General features: G+C 37.9%; 1 protein-coding gene across 2 annotated transcripts in view; it reads right to left on the bottom strand.

Annotated features, from left to right (window-relative positions):
* LOC128143296 (ubiquinol-cytochrome-c reductase complex assembly factor 1) overlaps nucleotides 1-16,896 on the bottom strand; it is a 51,263-nt gene continuing 34,367 nt past the window's right edge. For both annotated transcript variants that reach the window (XM_052790380.1, XM_052790375.1), the window contains 3 exons: nucleotides 6,183-6,260; nucleotides 4,629-4,742; nucleotides 1-1,942 (listed from right to left, as the gene is read on the bottom strand). In XM_052790380.1, coding sequence (XP_052646340.1) covers nucleotides 1,808-1,942; nucleotides 4,629-4,742; nucleotides 6,183-6,260 — 327 coding nt within the window. In that variant the 3' untranslated portion in view covers nucleotides 1-1,807. The remainder of the gene's footprint in view (nucleotides 1,943-4,628; nucleotides 4,743-6,182; nucleotides 6,261-16,896) is intronic.

The raw sequence follows: 16,896 nt of genomic DNA on the forward strand, positions 1-16,896 counted from the left end.
TTTCAGGAGCAGTAAGATACACAAAGTAAAGTTTATTTTGGTACTTGGTATACTTCACTCTCATTAAAAATAAATTAATCAGCAAATTCCTACACAGCTCAGCCTTCTTTTATGTAAATACAACCCAGCTGTAATGAATTACAAGGTGTTATTATCTCACACACACTGTATAATACTTCACACATAAGAGGTTTCTCTGCTTAGCTCAGCTTTCAACAAAAGCATCTTAAATAAACTGCAAGCAAGTTGTTTGGTCTGTAATGTTTTCACAGAGAAGGGATACACCTCACACATAGAGGGTTTCTTTACATGACTCATTTTATAACAAGTTAAACTGAGGAAGTTCGCCTTGGAAAAAAAACAACAAAATGCCTTTTTTATACACAGAAGGTTCCCTAAGAGAAGATTAAAAAAAAAAAAAAAAAAGCAAGCCAGTGTTTGGGAGCCTATATTCTGCATCCCACTGCTCTTTATACAGAGAAGGGATGTCAAATATTCCCCAAAACACACAATACGAAGAAAGCAACTTCAAAAGCAAGAATAGTCACAGCCAGGCACAGTCACACTTTCACCAGATTAAGGATTCACAATTTAAGGATTAATTTCACAAATTAAGGATTACTACCTTCGACTTTTGTTTAATAGTTTCATTAGGAGTAAGTCCTGATATTATACGGCTTATTTTTATCACAAGCACACATGGCACAGAAAACGCATACACATCAATTTTACCCAGACTAACATTTATTGTTGACTAGGATTTTAGACAGGAGAGAAATGAAAACTGTTCTTGTCACTGACCTGGAAATAGCCTGGTGAACCATCCACCTACACAGTATACCTCAGCCTCAGCTGATTTAATCAGTGGAGCTCTTGCTCCCATAATTACTATGTTGGCATATGTGTTTGCCTGCACAGCCACGTAAAGTTTTCACTGGGGTTGACAGGTCTTGTTAAAAATCCCTGGACCACTGCTTTGGGGGATGGAGGATAGCATAGTCCTGTCCCATTAAGAGCCATGGACAGAAAGAGGGATGTTCTTTTCATAGAGAAATTCTTAGACCACAACTCTAAAAAGAGTATGAAATATCAGCAAGGCAGACCTAAAGACCAAATACTCTGAGGCAGCTTTTAGTGGCAGCCCAGGAAAGTTTTGGATTTTATTCTCATTAAGATGGATAGAGTCACAGAGGATTACTGGGGACCGTGCATTATTCTTTGCATCATCCCATCCTTGTGCAACAGAGCAGAGAGCTCCTAAAAAGGATTTTCACAGAAAACCCTTCAAAAATCTGCTAAAGCAATTCTTAACTCCACTAAAGCTAAAATGGACCATTCCATCTTGATATCAGCCTTTTAAAATACATTAACGTCTAATATGCAAAGCTCAGATTTGCATTCACAACCAGTCAGTGAGCAGAGGAACACCATTGTGTCTCCATGTAGCAGCTCTCCAAATGAGGCAAATGACAGAAATGTCTTCTTGAGATAACTCTAAGTCATGGTAAAATATCTGGTTTCCTAAAGACAGAAGGCAGGTCCTTCAATTTGTCCAGCAAGGATCACTCAGTGCCATAAAAAGGCCAGAGGTTCTCAAACCAACTAGCATTTATTTGCGGGTGAATATTCAGAAGAGTATGGCTGTCCAGTTTGCTACTGAGGCACCACAGACAGCGTGTCTAATTAAATATTTTCTTTTCAACAGCAGATTTTCCTTCCTGACCCCACAGCCTCAGCTCAGTTCAATTTCAGGCATGCTTCCCAAGCTGATCTGACAAATTGATAGAAATGTCAGGCGTCAGCATCCTCAGAGTCCTTCATCATTGTAAACAGGGGAAAGGGGCTTGAGGATGCTGCGGGCATTGCTCTCCACGAGTGGCCGCCAGCTCACCTCGCCCGTCAGCAGCAGGTCCTCCCCGCTCAGCGCGTCCAGGTGCTGCACCTGCAAGGACAGAATGTTAGTGCAAGGTGTCCCATCACCCATCCAAGTTCCTCAAGAGCTATGTTGCTTTCCAGAAAGAAAGCAGAATAGGGAGATTTTAGCATACTTTGCCATTTGTGTGAGGCAGACCTAAAAAGATAATTTACAACTGCTTAAGCTTCATGGAGAGGCTAGGAGGTAAGTATCTGCAGATCCACTGGAGTTAACTGCTTAAGGTTTTCTACTAACACCTTAGCTAACGCTTCTTCTGAAAGTTTGGCAACAGGACAAAGAAGAGCCACGCAAAACTAACATGAGTCATTTTATCTTCCCAGCAGTTAATTCAGGTGACACACTGTTAGTAACATCATCTCCATGGAGTGCTCTCATAAAAGTGGTTTCGCACAGACCAAGGCTTTTCGCTATAGAAAAAAAGCCTGACCAGCAGGGAACACCCGAGTTTTATAATATAAAAGCACATGAGCTGGAGCAGATGAACATGGAATGAACACTCATTCTCGCAATACAAGAAATATTTGGGATCAAATGAAATTTTAAGGTGCAACATAAGCAAAATAAAAAAAAAACCTCGTCACACAACTTAGGGTTAAAAAAAAAAAAAGTCCATCAAGGGTCAGTAAAAGACAAAAACACCACCTCTGGCTCAGGAAGTCTGTGAATACAGATTGCTAGGGGAGTTGACCAGGGAAATAGTACACATGCTTGCCCCGTTACTATATTCTTCTCTGGTATCCACTAATAGCCACTGTTAAAGACAGGATCAGCAAGGAATTGTGGGAAAGACCTTGTACACAATGCTTACTGGAAACAAAAGATAATTTCACAAGGAGTTTCTCAACAGAGTAAGGAATACACCAATGGCCACAGAGGGTCAGACCAAATAGCCACCTAAGCACAATAACCTGTTTCTGACAATCATCATCATCAGATTCCCCAGGAGGAGTTAAGTACAATGCATGCATACAATGTTATTTTCCTTGTTTATTTTCCCACCCTCTCAAAATCTGTTAGTTCGGGAATTTTGAGCCTGAAGTGGTTGTTGTGGATTTAATAGCCCTGGACAGATTTCTCTTCCATAAACCTTGCCAGTGGCTTTGGAACTCATGTGCAATTGCGGCATCCCAAACAACCTGTGGCAACGTTATGTCCCCACGCTCTTTTATCAATGAGCAGCCTTTCCTTGCTCGCCTTTCATATGCCTTCAAGATTTCTCAGAGCTGTCTCATATTCTTTTCTCAGCTGTTTTTCAGGCAGGGGATCCCACTCATTGCTAATAAAGGAGTTGTTTCATGTCATCCTTACCGCTCTTCTCTGAGCCTTCTTCAGTTCGGTTTTTATCTTTCTTGATGGTCGGAACCCAAACCATACACATTTTTCAAGATCACAAGGGTACCATGGATTTAAAAAGTGACATGACAACACTATTTTATTCTCTATTCCTTCCCTGGTAGTTCTGAGCATTTGTTTTTCTTTTTTTAAACACTACAGAGTGCTGAGCTGACATTTTGATAATACAATCTCAAGGACTCATTCCTGTGTGGTAACAGACACTTTAGAGCTCATCAATATATACGTAAAGCTGGGACCGTTTTTCTGAAGTGCACCACTTTAGAGTTGTCTGCAGGAATGACCTGTCTTCACAGATGCTGTGCTGATTCTTCCCCTATGTGCCCCATTTATCTGTGTGATCACTGTTTCCTATTCAACTGCTGATAGCTTCTGTCCTATCCTTTGCTTGAATATATAGAAGTGCAACAAATTCCCCACTTGGCAGCAAATTGTCCCAAATAACATATTTTTTGTATGTGTTTTTTCCCTGACAATCTTCCGTTTTAAACTTTCCTACAACCTCACTGATGTTAAGCATCAGCAACCTCAAGCATTAAATTGTCTGACCCCCCTGAGAAGCCTTCTAGCATTCCAAAAGTGTCCTCAGTCCCTTACAAAGTTCAGCCCTTTACTTCCCATACCATTTTCTCAGACACACACTGAAATACTGTCTCTCCAAATCTCTATCTGGTCTTGAATATAGCGTTGGAAACATTACAGAGAATGCTGTTGTGGAGGTTTTGGTCTTCAGTTCCTTGTCAACAGCCTACACTCTTCCTCCAGAACCTCTCCAACCCCTTTTCTACTTTTGGTACCCACCTGGACTATATCCTACCAAGATTTCCTAGAAACCTGGTTCACAAACCTCCTAAGGGTTGAGAGGACAAATGCTACTTGGCATTGTTTCCTCCAGGTAATAACTGAAACAGAAATAATTCTGGAAAACAATACCTTTTACTTCTTTCCCACAAAGATCATGAGAGGACTTTCAAGCTCTGCGTGCTGTTTCATTATGAAGAGGATCCCAACTCTGCAACATCAATTATAATTCTACAACAAGTTGCAGCCCATTTCTGACACATTTTGTCAAGCCCCTCCATAGCATAGGTCCAGAAAAAGATGAGCAGGATTGTGTTCAATGTTCTGTGAATTTCTCTGCAGCCATATTTCATCAAACTACAATAAATATCAGCCAGTTTTTATATTTTTACCTTTTTCTCCTTAGAAATAATCACTGAATATAAAAATCAGTTATATTTATGGGAACTGAGGTACATAGTATGCAAGCAATAAAAATAAATATTTAATATTCTAAACAAGAGAATGAAAAGAAGTCACACTATGAGCTGTAACATACCTGTTTACGCACATACTCTACGAGTAACTCCAGATGCCGAGGGTCCTCACAGTTCCTGTTAAAAAGGTTTCTCCAAAGAGCTGCTGCCAGGACATGATCATCAGACAAAATTCCCTAAAGGAAGTATAAAGGGGGATTAAAAACTGCACGTGAAGAGGGTCTGAACACAAGACAACCACATTACTCTACTTGGCACCTGACAATATTAGCTGTCTCAAAGTCCACAGCTGCTATGGACTGTACATATGAAAAGGCATCAACATCACTCTTTCCCAGAACAGAAAAACAAATCTGGCCTTAAATTAATTTACAGAACAGCTTGTAACAAATATTCTAGCAAGTTAATTTTGAAAGAAATGGGTTAGGGTATTCCTAATGTAGGAGCCGATAAATTGAATTTCTATGTTACGAAATCTTTACCATAAAAATTTTGGCCTTAGAGAAGACAGCACCACCTCACAGAATTGTGGGAAGCCCATGACACTTGGAAAAGAAAAATTAAAGTATATTTAATACAATGTTGCAGAAATGTAGTCAGGACTTTGCTATTTTGCTTTGCTTTTTCTATTTTTCATTCTAAATGAGAAAGACAACTCCTCATCATCAAGAACTATCTAGATTTTTCCAGTTAAATCTAATACTAAATTTGGCTTATATAAGAATCACATCTGTGAGTGCTTTTCATCTAAATTCTCTCCCACTTTTATTGTCTTTTTAGATTATGTGGTGTTATCACCATAGTCTCATAACTCCTGCCTTCTGCTGACACATTTGCCAAAGGCAATAGAGGACTTTAAAATATTCAGTTAAAAATAAAAAAGGTCCACATTTGTTTTTAATTTAACTAGACATATTGTCTCTAAAAAAAGTGTCAACAGAAAGAGAAAAGAAAAAAAAAAAAGACAGACACAGGCAGACACATCCTGGCTATACTTAAAACTAGATTAAAGACTTGCATGCATAACACTGTTCACAAGTCTATGAAGTTTACATTTACAAGATATTAATAATGCAAATCACCGTGCAAAAAAATAGTATCACCATGTGAGTAAGAGCATCTGAAGAGCAACACCCACTAGAGAAAAAAAACAACTGCTAAAAGAGATGATGTAGTTGTATTTTCTTCTTGAAAGTCCTGCAGACACTTGTGCACAGTGGTGCTTTTGCAACCCCACATTATTAAATACTTCCTATAAATAGCCTTTCACATAGACTCCCTATAAATACTCTCTTTGCTTTCTAAGTATAGAGGAGTACAATGGGATTCAGAGGGAGGATTTATTGATAGTCAAGCAGTGACAGTGAAGCAGTACAAAGAACATCCCTCCTTCCATGTCCCATGGTTTAAATCAATATGCTGTGTGCTTTCTTTTTTCTTAAAAGCTCTTTAATTCAAGGCATAAGATGATTGCAATAACCAAGAAGCCTGCTTCCATAATGTAACATTTCTCCAAAGATATGTACAGCAAATGCTTTACCCATCTGAAGCATTCTGTGTTCATGAATTAGATGGTCTACTTGTTCTTGCACATTCCCTGAAAAAATCCGTCTTACCTCATCATATCCAAATAGAGCTGCATAGAAATTTTCTACCATACTTCTCAAATCTTCCTTTAGAACAACAGAATTAATCTGAAAAATAAACCAGAAAACCATCTGTATAGGCTCTAAAGAGGAGGTGATGAGAAAATATTATCAGTTTCACTCAGAGTAGGCAAAGAAGAAACAGTGCCTTGACCCACATAGGTTAGGACTTAGCTGTAAGTAACCATGTCAGTGCAGTCAAACATTTTAAAACAACATGCGATACAGTTCCATTCATTCTGTACACAAATGAAAGTCACTGTTACTCAGAATATATGAATGGCAGAAAAATCCACCCAACAGCGCTGACATATAGCTACATGAGTGGAGAAAAACTGCAGCTGGGGAAAGAGTGCAGACCAGGCTGTCCTTTCAGTGGCAGCATAGGCTAAGATAATGAAGACTCCTCTGTATTTTAACTATTAAGCAGGTTTTCCAGACCTTGATTCATTCACTCAGGTCTTTCAGAAACTCAGAGGTTTTTCAACTTTTTTTCTAAAGTGTGGACTCCAGAACTGGACTTGCTATTACAGTAAAAGTAATGTAATGCTAAAGATACAGGCACCATCCCTACCACTACTCCTTAATTACTTGTCAATATTGACTTTCTCATTCAGGAATCACATGAATTCTGTTTCTACAGCATCGCACTAGAAGCTCAGATTTACTAGTTTTTGACTATGACTACATTTCTTTCAGAGTTTGTGATGATCCAGCTACTTCCCCCTATGCTGTAAGCATGACTCAGTCCAAGTTCCACACCAACTTTTAACTAAATTTAACAGTTGCTTAAATATTTGCTGGTTTGGCCTAAGCCACTCATTGGCTTGCAGAACTGACCCCATATGAGCTTAAGACAGAACCAAAAGACATCAACTGCTAGGTCCAGAATAATGGCTGAAATACCTTGTGTGCATCTCCCTCATATAAACCATCTATTCCTTTTGCCTGTACTTTTTACTTCTATCAACAAAATTATTTAATAAACAGTTCCTCTCCTGAGGGCTAAGCTACACTTCAATTAGTAAAGCTGCTTCTTTGTATTGACTCTCATGATAGATCTAAGAGATACTAAGCATTTCTTTTCTACATATCTTGCATACAACATAAGTATAAATGACAAGAATAATTATCTTCATACCTGCATACTAGCAGAACACTTATGTATGAGACTGCAACTTGGAGACCGGTTTTACAAAAAAGAAATTGCAAACAGGAATATAGGGTAGGACATCAGTTCTGTTACAGAATAAGCACTGCTGTCTTTGATGTACAGCTTATCACACTTATGACAGTGTGAACCACATGTCCTAAATACTGTCTTAGTATCCTTAAGAGTACTCACCTTGGTAATTACGCAACAGCTTTTCTATCAAAATATGAATTAGTTTTTGCCACGCTAGCAAATCTCCAGTTCAAATAGTCTTCCATTAAACCACTATCTTTTTTCATCTGTTGATTTTTATAGAAATTCATATAGTGCAAACACAAGGAAAATTCCTTTTATGTCAGTTACTCATATTTTTCCATTAATATAAACTATTAAATTTCATGCAGATATTTTATAGGCTATCAAGATTTGGAGACTGGTTATTACTGAATGTTTAAAAAAAGAACTAAACGTAAGAAATCAGAGGGTTAAATGATGACTGCAACTTCTGTAATGACTTAATTAAATTTTTATTGAGTACATAAACTATGATGTCATTTCTACCCAACCACGCTCAAACTTTCTATGCATGTCAGAGATCGTGGTTTTTCTCAATAGAACATACTTCTAAATAAGCTGCACTTCTACAGCTCTAATAAGGGGGAGCAGGTCTCATGTAACACACTCAATAAATTATCCTTCCATTTTAAACAAACAAATTCCATGAGTTATTATATATTTGCCACGCACTTTTTATGACATAATAAAAATGTTACCTCCAGGATTACTTAACACATACTACAAATGTTACAGCAGGCAACTGCAAGGGGCAAAGAAAACAAATAGTCCCATTACAGAGACAAGTCCTGGACTATACATCCCTAGGGAAGCAGCTTTCTATACTAAAAACAAAGAGCAGCAGCTTTAAGTTAGCAAGAAATAGATTGATGAAGGAGATAACCAAGTTAAACAAACATGGCAATAAATACATCTTAAAAGACAAACAGTTTAAAATATAAAATATGACGTTGGGGACGGAGCAGTATCTTAGGCGATAAAATTACATTTAAAGGAATATTGCGGTTTCTGAAGAATACAACCAGCACTGGTTAAGTACAAACATTGTAGGAAAAAAATCCTTCTTTATAAAACAAGAAAAATGAGTAAATCGAAATCAGCATTTGTTGGAAAATCTTCCTCTTTTTAAGCTTGTACATGTTCTTACCACTGGCAAGTTTCATGATCTGGTTGGTCATGATTCTGCTGACTCTTCCACAGTTTGTTATTAAGAAGAAAAACTGCTAGACAATTCCAAGTGAGTAATTGCTAATAACAAGAAAAAAATTAGTAACATCTGGAGCTCTTCTGGGGACTTAGCTCCTTCGCCTTCTTTGGAACAACCCATTGCAGAGCTGTCACCAGAATAAATGTATATATACTATCACCTAAATTGACACACAGAACTATCTTAGTTCAAGACAAGGAATACATTTTTGCTACATCTCTCACATTTAAAAGACCCTTAAAAAAAGGAAATGTACAGCTAACGCATCTTCCTACTACATGTCACAACTTTTCATTGAAAGACTCCACAATCCCACATTCTGCCTGCAAGATAACTATAGCATACAACTACTGCATTTTCATTATTATATTGCAGTAAGAAACCTTATCTTCAGCCTCAGCGAGTTCAATATGCATCATTCAACAGCCAACTGGTGAGGCTTACTGCTGTATCAGACAATTTACAATATCAAGTCTCAGTTAAGGTTTTGTATTCTAACAAATTTTCTAGGAAAGTAAGAGCAGACTGCTTTATTGTATATGCTGGACATGTATAAAAATATCTTATGTATGGGCACAGTTTTTAAAGTGAAAGCTGCTATAGGATTAGTCGATATTAATGCCTTTTGTTGGATTGAGAGCATTCTTTTGTAATGAATCTCCACCTCATCCCCACCATGCTCTGCTTTACACTGCAGAGAAGTCTCAGCATGCACAAACTGGAAAATGTGCTCTAATGCACTCTACCTGCTAAGAGGCATTCAGCCCATGGGATCAGCTGAGAACCAGTGCAAGGTAAAGATCATCCCCATGGAGCAGGGATGCTGGATTGTCAACTGTTTCACTCAACAGATGTGTTCCTGTCAGACCACACTAAATGTTAGCAAAGACATAACTGTGATGTCCATGGGCTACACTATTTGAAAGCACTTTAACAGGAGTTTCTTTCTGTTACGGCTTTTGCCAGCATGTGTTGCACCCTTAAGCTACTTTAACACATTAATCCATCCATAGACTATAAAGCCAGAAGGGACACTTCTAACTGCACCTTGTACAAGCGCTAGTCATTGAATTTCATGCAGCAATTCCTCTCTTTAGACCATAAGTTATGGTTGAACTAGATTTTTTTATGAAGAGATTTCAGCCAGAAGAAATCATTAGATCATAGAACCTGACCCTCTGCATATCACAGACCATTACATTTCACTGAGTTCCCTCTGTACTAAGCTCAGTAAGCTGTGTTTGGCTAAAGCATATCACCCTCACAGTTGAACATGTGTATCTCATTTCATATTTGAATTTTCTGGCTTGAGTTTCCACCCCCTCATTCTCATTATACCATTCCTGGTAGAATAAAAAGGCTCTTCTGTACAATGTATTTGCTCCTCTACCTATACATAGTAGATGTGTCAGCATAGTCATCTTTTCAAACTAAGATTAGGCTCTTCAAGGTAATGTTTACACTAGGTGCACTGACATACTACGTAATAAGCAGACTCCTGGAGTGGTCAAAGTTGTAATAGCAAAGTAGTGCTTTATGCTGATACAGGAAAAAATTAATCCATCTCTTACACAGGTATGAGTACACTTCTGTTGTTATGATTGAGTCTACTCTGGGGACTTCTGTTAGCCACACTGCCATAAACATCAGTTGACTCCTATTGCCACTTTTGATTACTGGAGCATTCAATATCAGCAGAAGTTCCTGAAGGAGATACAGGTCAAATCTTTCATGATAAAAAAGGTCACTCCTCAAACATTAGGCTTTTTTATGCACCTTCTCTCAAGTTGCGTTTGGAAAGAATGACTTATAATATATAGTTTACCTTAGCTATAAATAATATATAACCACATATAGTTATATATGGGCTTTTAAAGTGTTTGCTGCCCTTTTAATAAATGCATATGACATTAAATGGGAAAACCTGCATACAGCCCTTTTATTTCCTCCAATAACATAACTATTACTTGTAGGACAGTAATTTTGAAAATGACTGAGATTGTAGTTAGGATCAAAAATAAAACAGATTAAAAATATCTCTGTAGCAAGGGGCCAAAATAGGCAATGTCACATAGTTATGAAATGACAAAGATATTGCACAAAATTATTTTTCCAATCTTCATTTTCTGAGCCTTTTATTAACCACTCTTACTTTGTCTGCAAACAAGCCTACTGGCTTGTAATTACCTACAGCTGTGAGTCCCCATATACTTTAAAACATTAACTTTTCTGACAAGTTCTCTAATTTTCTAATTAAAAGTAAGTAATTTTGTAATGCACCTCAGTAGATAATTAACTTCAGAGAATAGTCTTTAAAGCCTTCTTCAATGTTCAGTGGCAACCTATTTCAATATTGTATTAACCTAGACAAAAGCTACATGTTGATTGTATCAGGACCAGTTCCTGCCAAAATCTTCTAATCCATAGAAACAACATGTTAATGGAAAAAGACTTTTGCATGCTGTACTACCTTCATAACAATTGCATAATCATCAGTAACACTCCTTAGAGCATGTTTATTTCAAGCAGATATAGAAAAGCACGTTATACAACATTATCTACATATTTCGGCAAAAACAGATGGCCACCCCTAGCTGCCTAGTATCAAGAAAATGAGGTATGTTTCTATCTCGCAGTCTATTAATTTGGAAACTCTGCCATAGTAACAGTTAAAGATGCATAGTAGATCACAGTGCAATCCTAACTGTATTAAATATATGGGGGCTTATTCCAAATCCCTTTTTCTCTGTACTTCGTGGCTGGCAGAGCTCACTGACAACCTCTCAAGAGGAAGATCAGGGAAAAGAGGTCAAATTGCTGTGCTCTGTGTCTAGTTGTGCTAATTCTCTGTAAGGGCGAGCAGTTTTACAGGGTTTCTCCTGTAATCCCTCTTTAAAAACCTACTTGCTAAAAGCCTAAAACTCATCATGAACATATTTCTGAACACACCAGAATCAAGAATTCAGTCTAATAAACTGAAAGGAAGTTACATAACCAAGTCTAAGACAGGCACTTGGAGAAGACAGTAGTAAGGGCAAATGAATTAAGGTAGATACTTAACCATGAGCACTTACGTAGATCCTGTAAAACTCAATCTCTTTACTGAGACAAACCTCAGTAACTGTCAGAAAGAGTCACACATGAGAAACACTGTACTGGATCAGACCAAGGGTCCACCTAACATGGTATCTTGCCTTCAACAGTAGCCAGATACACTGAGAAAAGTAAAAAGACTACAAGCTGATATATGCTTCCTCCAAGTATTCTCCTAGCCAATTTCCGCTCAGGACAATTCTCAACCCTTGATATTTGTTTATATAGCAACCTTCAAAAGGTCTCTATGTCAAACAACTTGTCCAGTAAACTTTCTGCATCCACAACATGCCTCAGCAAGAAGTACCCTGGTGTACCACCCATGATGAGAACCACCACCTCCTATTTGTTTCTTCCGAAACTGGCTCCTTCTAGTTTCATCTGGTGGCCCATTTTTTTCACTGGATGAGAAAGTGAACAGGCATTGCTCCCTCCCTCACCTTCTCATGGCACTCAGGATTCTGAGAATCCATCATATTCCATGTGATATGATCTGCCCATAGAAAAGACTTAAGATAACTTAATAAAAGTCACGAGCAACAAAATCCCTGGGATCATAAAGTACTAAGCTAAATGAAATGTATTAGATAGCATTTAATAGGGCTGCAGAGCCATGAAAGGTGGCATCTATTTTGAAAAGTATTTCAGCAGAACGAGTTAAGTCCAAATTAGTAGAAAACACAATAATAAATGAAAATAACAACCACAGATAATTATGACCAGTAATATTCAGTGGTGATAAACGTACTAGCAGTAGGTGTTAAAAAAAAAACTATCAAAAAGTTTATGTAACAATGTGCAAACATTTAGCATCTACAATTCCGGAAATGGATCTTAAAGAGATTTTGTGGAGAAATCTCCAAAAAATTCAGTTTGACAATTCAGTAGTGAAGAAAAAGACAAATAAATTTTAGGAATTATTATGAAAGGAATATAGCACAAAAAAGGAACCCTATTCTGCCATAAATCCATAGTGTGCCCACATATAAAATGCTGCACACATTTATTACCTTTTCATCTCAGAACAGATCTAAAAGAAATAGAAAACACACAGAAAAGACCAAGGTGATTAGACATGTAAGGAAACACTAGTTATATTCAGGAAGAAATGAGGAGGAAGATCATAGAGAGGTAAAATCATGAATGGTATTGAGCAGGTAAACAAGGAATTACTGTTCACTGTTTCTCATAAAAAAAGATGTAGAAAAGAAGCTGATGACCAAATAATACTTTAAAAATAAAAAAAAAAGTACTTTCTCATGCGACACAATTAAGTGGCAGAAGTCATTGCCACAGGACATTAAAGAGCAAAAAATATGAAAGAGGTAAAAAAGGGACTGCACATTCATAGAGGATTTCTGTTAGTAGATACTAAATATGATGGTCTCCATGCATATCACTTGTTAGTGAATGCTGAGAGAATATACCAGAAGAAATACTGATACACAGTTCTGTTTCTTATACTTTTTCCCAAATATCTCTGGTCATTGCTAGAAATAGTACACTGGATCTTCATCCAACATTAGAAGAATGACTTCTGAGTATGTTCAGTTTTGTTCATTTTTTGCTGATCTTTACAGGTACTGACTGGTATCTCTTCTGTCTGTGTATCTCTTCCTGCCCTGACTTGCAGCAAGACAGCCACAGTTCATTAGATGATCCTGGATACCAGTTATCAGGTCACTTTGCTGACTTGATAGGAATTTCACCTGAAATATGCTAGTGCAATTAAAAAAAAAAAATTGCTACCTTTACTATAGCTTTTAGTAACCTCATGGGAAAAGGCTACATTTTGTGTAGAAGTAAGAGCAAGAATGATCCTGCTCATACCAAATAGATCATTCTTCCCTAGGGGAAAATATAATTAAAAAACATTCTTTCTCCAAGAATTTGGGACCAGAACAAGTTTCTATTGGATAGGAACAGCAAGTCACCCACATCCTCTCCAAAAAAGCAAGCCATATCTCCTCTCCTAAAAAAATCTCCACAAAAAAAGAAATTTATTTCCTTTCAAAAAGGAATGACAATTGCTAGAGTTCATATAATTAGTAAGCAATTAACAAGCCTAATCCTTCATGCTAACACCTAGTACTGCTACGACCTTTATCTAGTGATTGAGGCCAGGACAAATGCACATACTCACTCTTACTATCTCACTTCCAAATTCATTTTTGTAGTGCCTAGCAGACTGGCTTATTTGCGTTTGCTCCATCAGACTTCCCACTATTTCCTAGCATGGCCCCGTTCATACATGACCTGTTTGACATTCTCCCATCAGTTCCACATTTGGGTAAAATTCTAATTTGAAGTCACATTGCTTTCACCTTCTACCAATATTCTGCACCTTCTGGTTTCAATCATAAGCTGAGAAAAAAACGATTTCCCCAAGCACTCCTCCTCCCCAGGGCTTCAAACACACGCATGCCACAGAATAGTTAACAGTTAAATATTTTCTTGCCAATATTTTAAGAGTGCAGAAGGTTCCAAATTGCTGGTAAAATAAACAATGCCAGACTGTGAAAACTCCTGCCTGCCATATACTCTGATGTTAACAAGAGTTTCTTTATTACTGTAACCTTTCAGAAGCGAACAAAAATTATTTCTCTACCCTAGCTCTGCCCTCAAGTAAAAGGCAAAGGAGGAAAGTGAACCATGAAAAAGCTGCATGGTAAGATACTGTGAGTTTTCCATCTTTCTTCTGTATTTCATTCTGACTTGATGCTGCTGTGAATAAATAAACTTCCAGATGATCCTAAAAGCGTGGGCAAGGATTTTAAGAAGCCAAAAATTTCCTTACACACTGTTTCCTGAATAACACAGATTAAACCTACATACGGGCCATCCTCCCTCTTGCAAGTACACAATAAAACAGTAAATACAAAAATGCAAATTTAGGATGCTCTCAATGAGACACATTATTTTCAAGCTCCTTGGTACATAGCACTGTCCTCTGGGGCTTTAGCCATGGACTTCCATCAATTACAGGGCCTCTGCCATTTCCTCACTTTTAAAAAATGAAGTCTTCAAAACAGCATCTACAAATAGAAGGAATTGCTAGCACTTTTAGCATGAACAACACAAATGACTATATAGTTCAGGTGACACCCCCTAAAACCACTGGTTATTCACAGGCCTGCCAGCCTTCTGTTACCTACCAAAGATATTTGGAATTATGGAATCCATGCCCAAGCCATCTGAAAACCAATTCAGATCAGTGTTGCTCAGTTCATATATACCAAGATTGTATTGATACCATCTTCCATCCATGATATCCATACCACCTGCTGAATCTCCCTTTTTATGTGCAGTCATTCTTGTTGCCACAAGGTCATCTGACTAACTTGAAAATCAACATGATGTATGTTTTGCTAGCAACAAATGGAGATCTCCAAGATCAGATAGGCTGATATTTTGGTCACATCTTTTAACCTTTTGCATTATTTCCTGCCCTTTGAATATGGAAACAACAACATTCAAGTTCTTACAGAATTGTAATGATAATTAACTAGTTAATATCAATTGAGATACAGCAAGTGCTGTGTATGACCAGAAACAGAAGAGAAAGACGTAACAACCAAGGACAGACAAGGGAATAGAAATCTACAGAAATTCCCAAACCAGAATAGAAAACAGAAAAACACATCAGTTTGCCTAGACTTGTACAAAAGTATCATATGCCTTTGCTTATACTAAAGTAGTAAAAGAAATCAAAGAAGCAAGCAAGCATGAAAGCGAGCATTGGAATTATTGAATGTATTGCATTTGCACTTCCTGATCATTATCATTTATTCTACTGTGGGAGTTGTTAGCAAAAGCAGTCAAAAATAAGGGCTTCATAGAGCTGCCTGTTTTATAAACAGATAAAATGGGCCAGAGAAGTCAGAAAATGAAGTAAAATAAACTGAGTTCTAACAAGAAAATACAAACATTTGTAACCCACTTACCTAGCCAGGCTACAAGGCACTGTAGTATGAGCATTGTAAACATGAAGACACTGTGTCTGCAGCAGAATTTAAGACTGGTCTTTGAAGGAGTTCGACAATTAAGTGGCACAGAGCTGCTTGCAGAAGCTGATCCAGGCTGCTAGCACAGGCAGTGGCCAACCCACTCCCCCAGTACATACTACAGGCTATTGAAGCAAAAAAAACCACTAGCAGAGACAGTCAGGATATGTAACGCCATAGTGAGCAACAAGCCAGAGAGATGATCCTTGAGCGGTTTTCAGAAGACATATGGGTGATGTCTAGGTCAGAGACAGAAAAAGATGAGGCACAAGGATACTAGCGGAGGAAAGTGCTGATAATGGTAAATACACAACTGGGATTTAGGATGGGAAAGCAAGTGTTCAGATAAAGAAATAAAGAAATTGAAGAAGAAAAGACAGATCTGGAATTGAAAGAAGCAAAGTCATGAAGACGCTTCAACATGCAAGGGTGGGTTTGAAGCAAGCAGACAGGAGGACAGATCCTGAGCTTCCACTGCAGACCTTTGCAACAGGAGGTTGCTGGATGAGCATGTTGAATAAAAGCAGCACATGGCCATTGAATCAGTGAAGCAGCATGCCAGGGATGGAGACCAGGCAGAACTGACACTGATGGTTGTGAATGGGTTAGTTGAACATGAAGGAATCCAAGGGAAGGGAGAGAGGTGGTGGTGCCAATCTGACATACAAGAAAGGAGTCCGGCAAAGAAACTGAGAATTAACAAGAGAGGTAAGAAAAGGTAGAGAGATAAACTAATATCTCTACAAGATAAGAAGTAGGAAGGGAGAAGTATGTGACATGCTGACAGAGGGGAAATGTGAAAACAGGTGCATACCCTGAAAAGGGAATCAGATACAAGCTCCAGTGAATTCAGGCATTGGGATAACACAAAAATGACCAAGGACAAGGAAGGAAAAAAACCATTCAGAATGGGTGTGATGAAATAAGACCTTAAGTAATAGCTTATGTACTGCAAGTAAATGCTAAAATTAGGCATACCTGAAAACAGTAATACAGTCAACATACCATAGAGGAAAGCAACCAATGGGGAAGTAAACTTGCACTGCACCTGACAAAACAAAAGTGTCAAGCAAGGAAGGTAACCCCAAGAACTGGACCATGCTCTTCTAACAGGATTGCAGGACTGAAGGAGAACAAGACTAATTACCACAG

The sequence above is a fragment of the Harpia harpyja genome, chromosome 1 (genome assembly GCF_026419915.1).
Source record: "Harpia harpyja isolate bHarHar1 chromosome 1, bHarHar1 primary haplotype, whole genome shotgun sequence".
NCBI lineage: Eukaryota > Metazoa > Chordata > Aves > Accipitriformes > Accipitridae > Harpia > Harpia harpyja.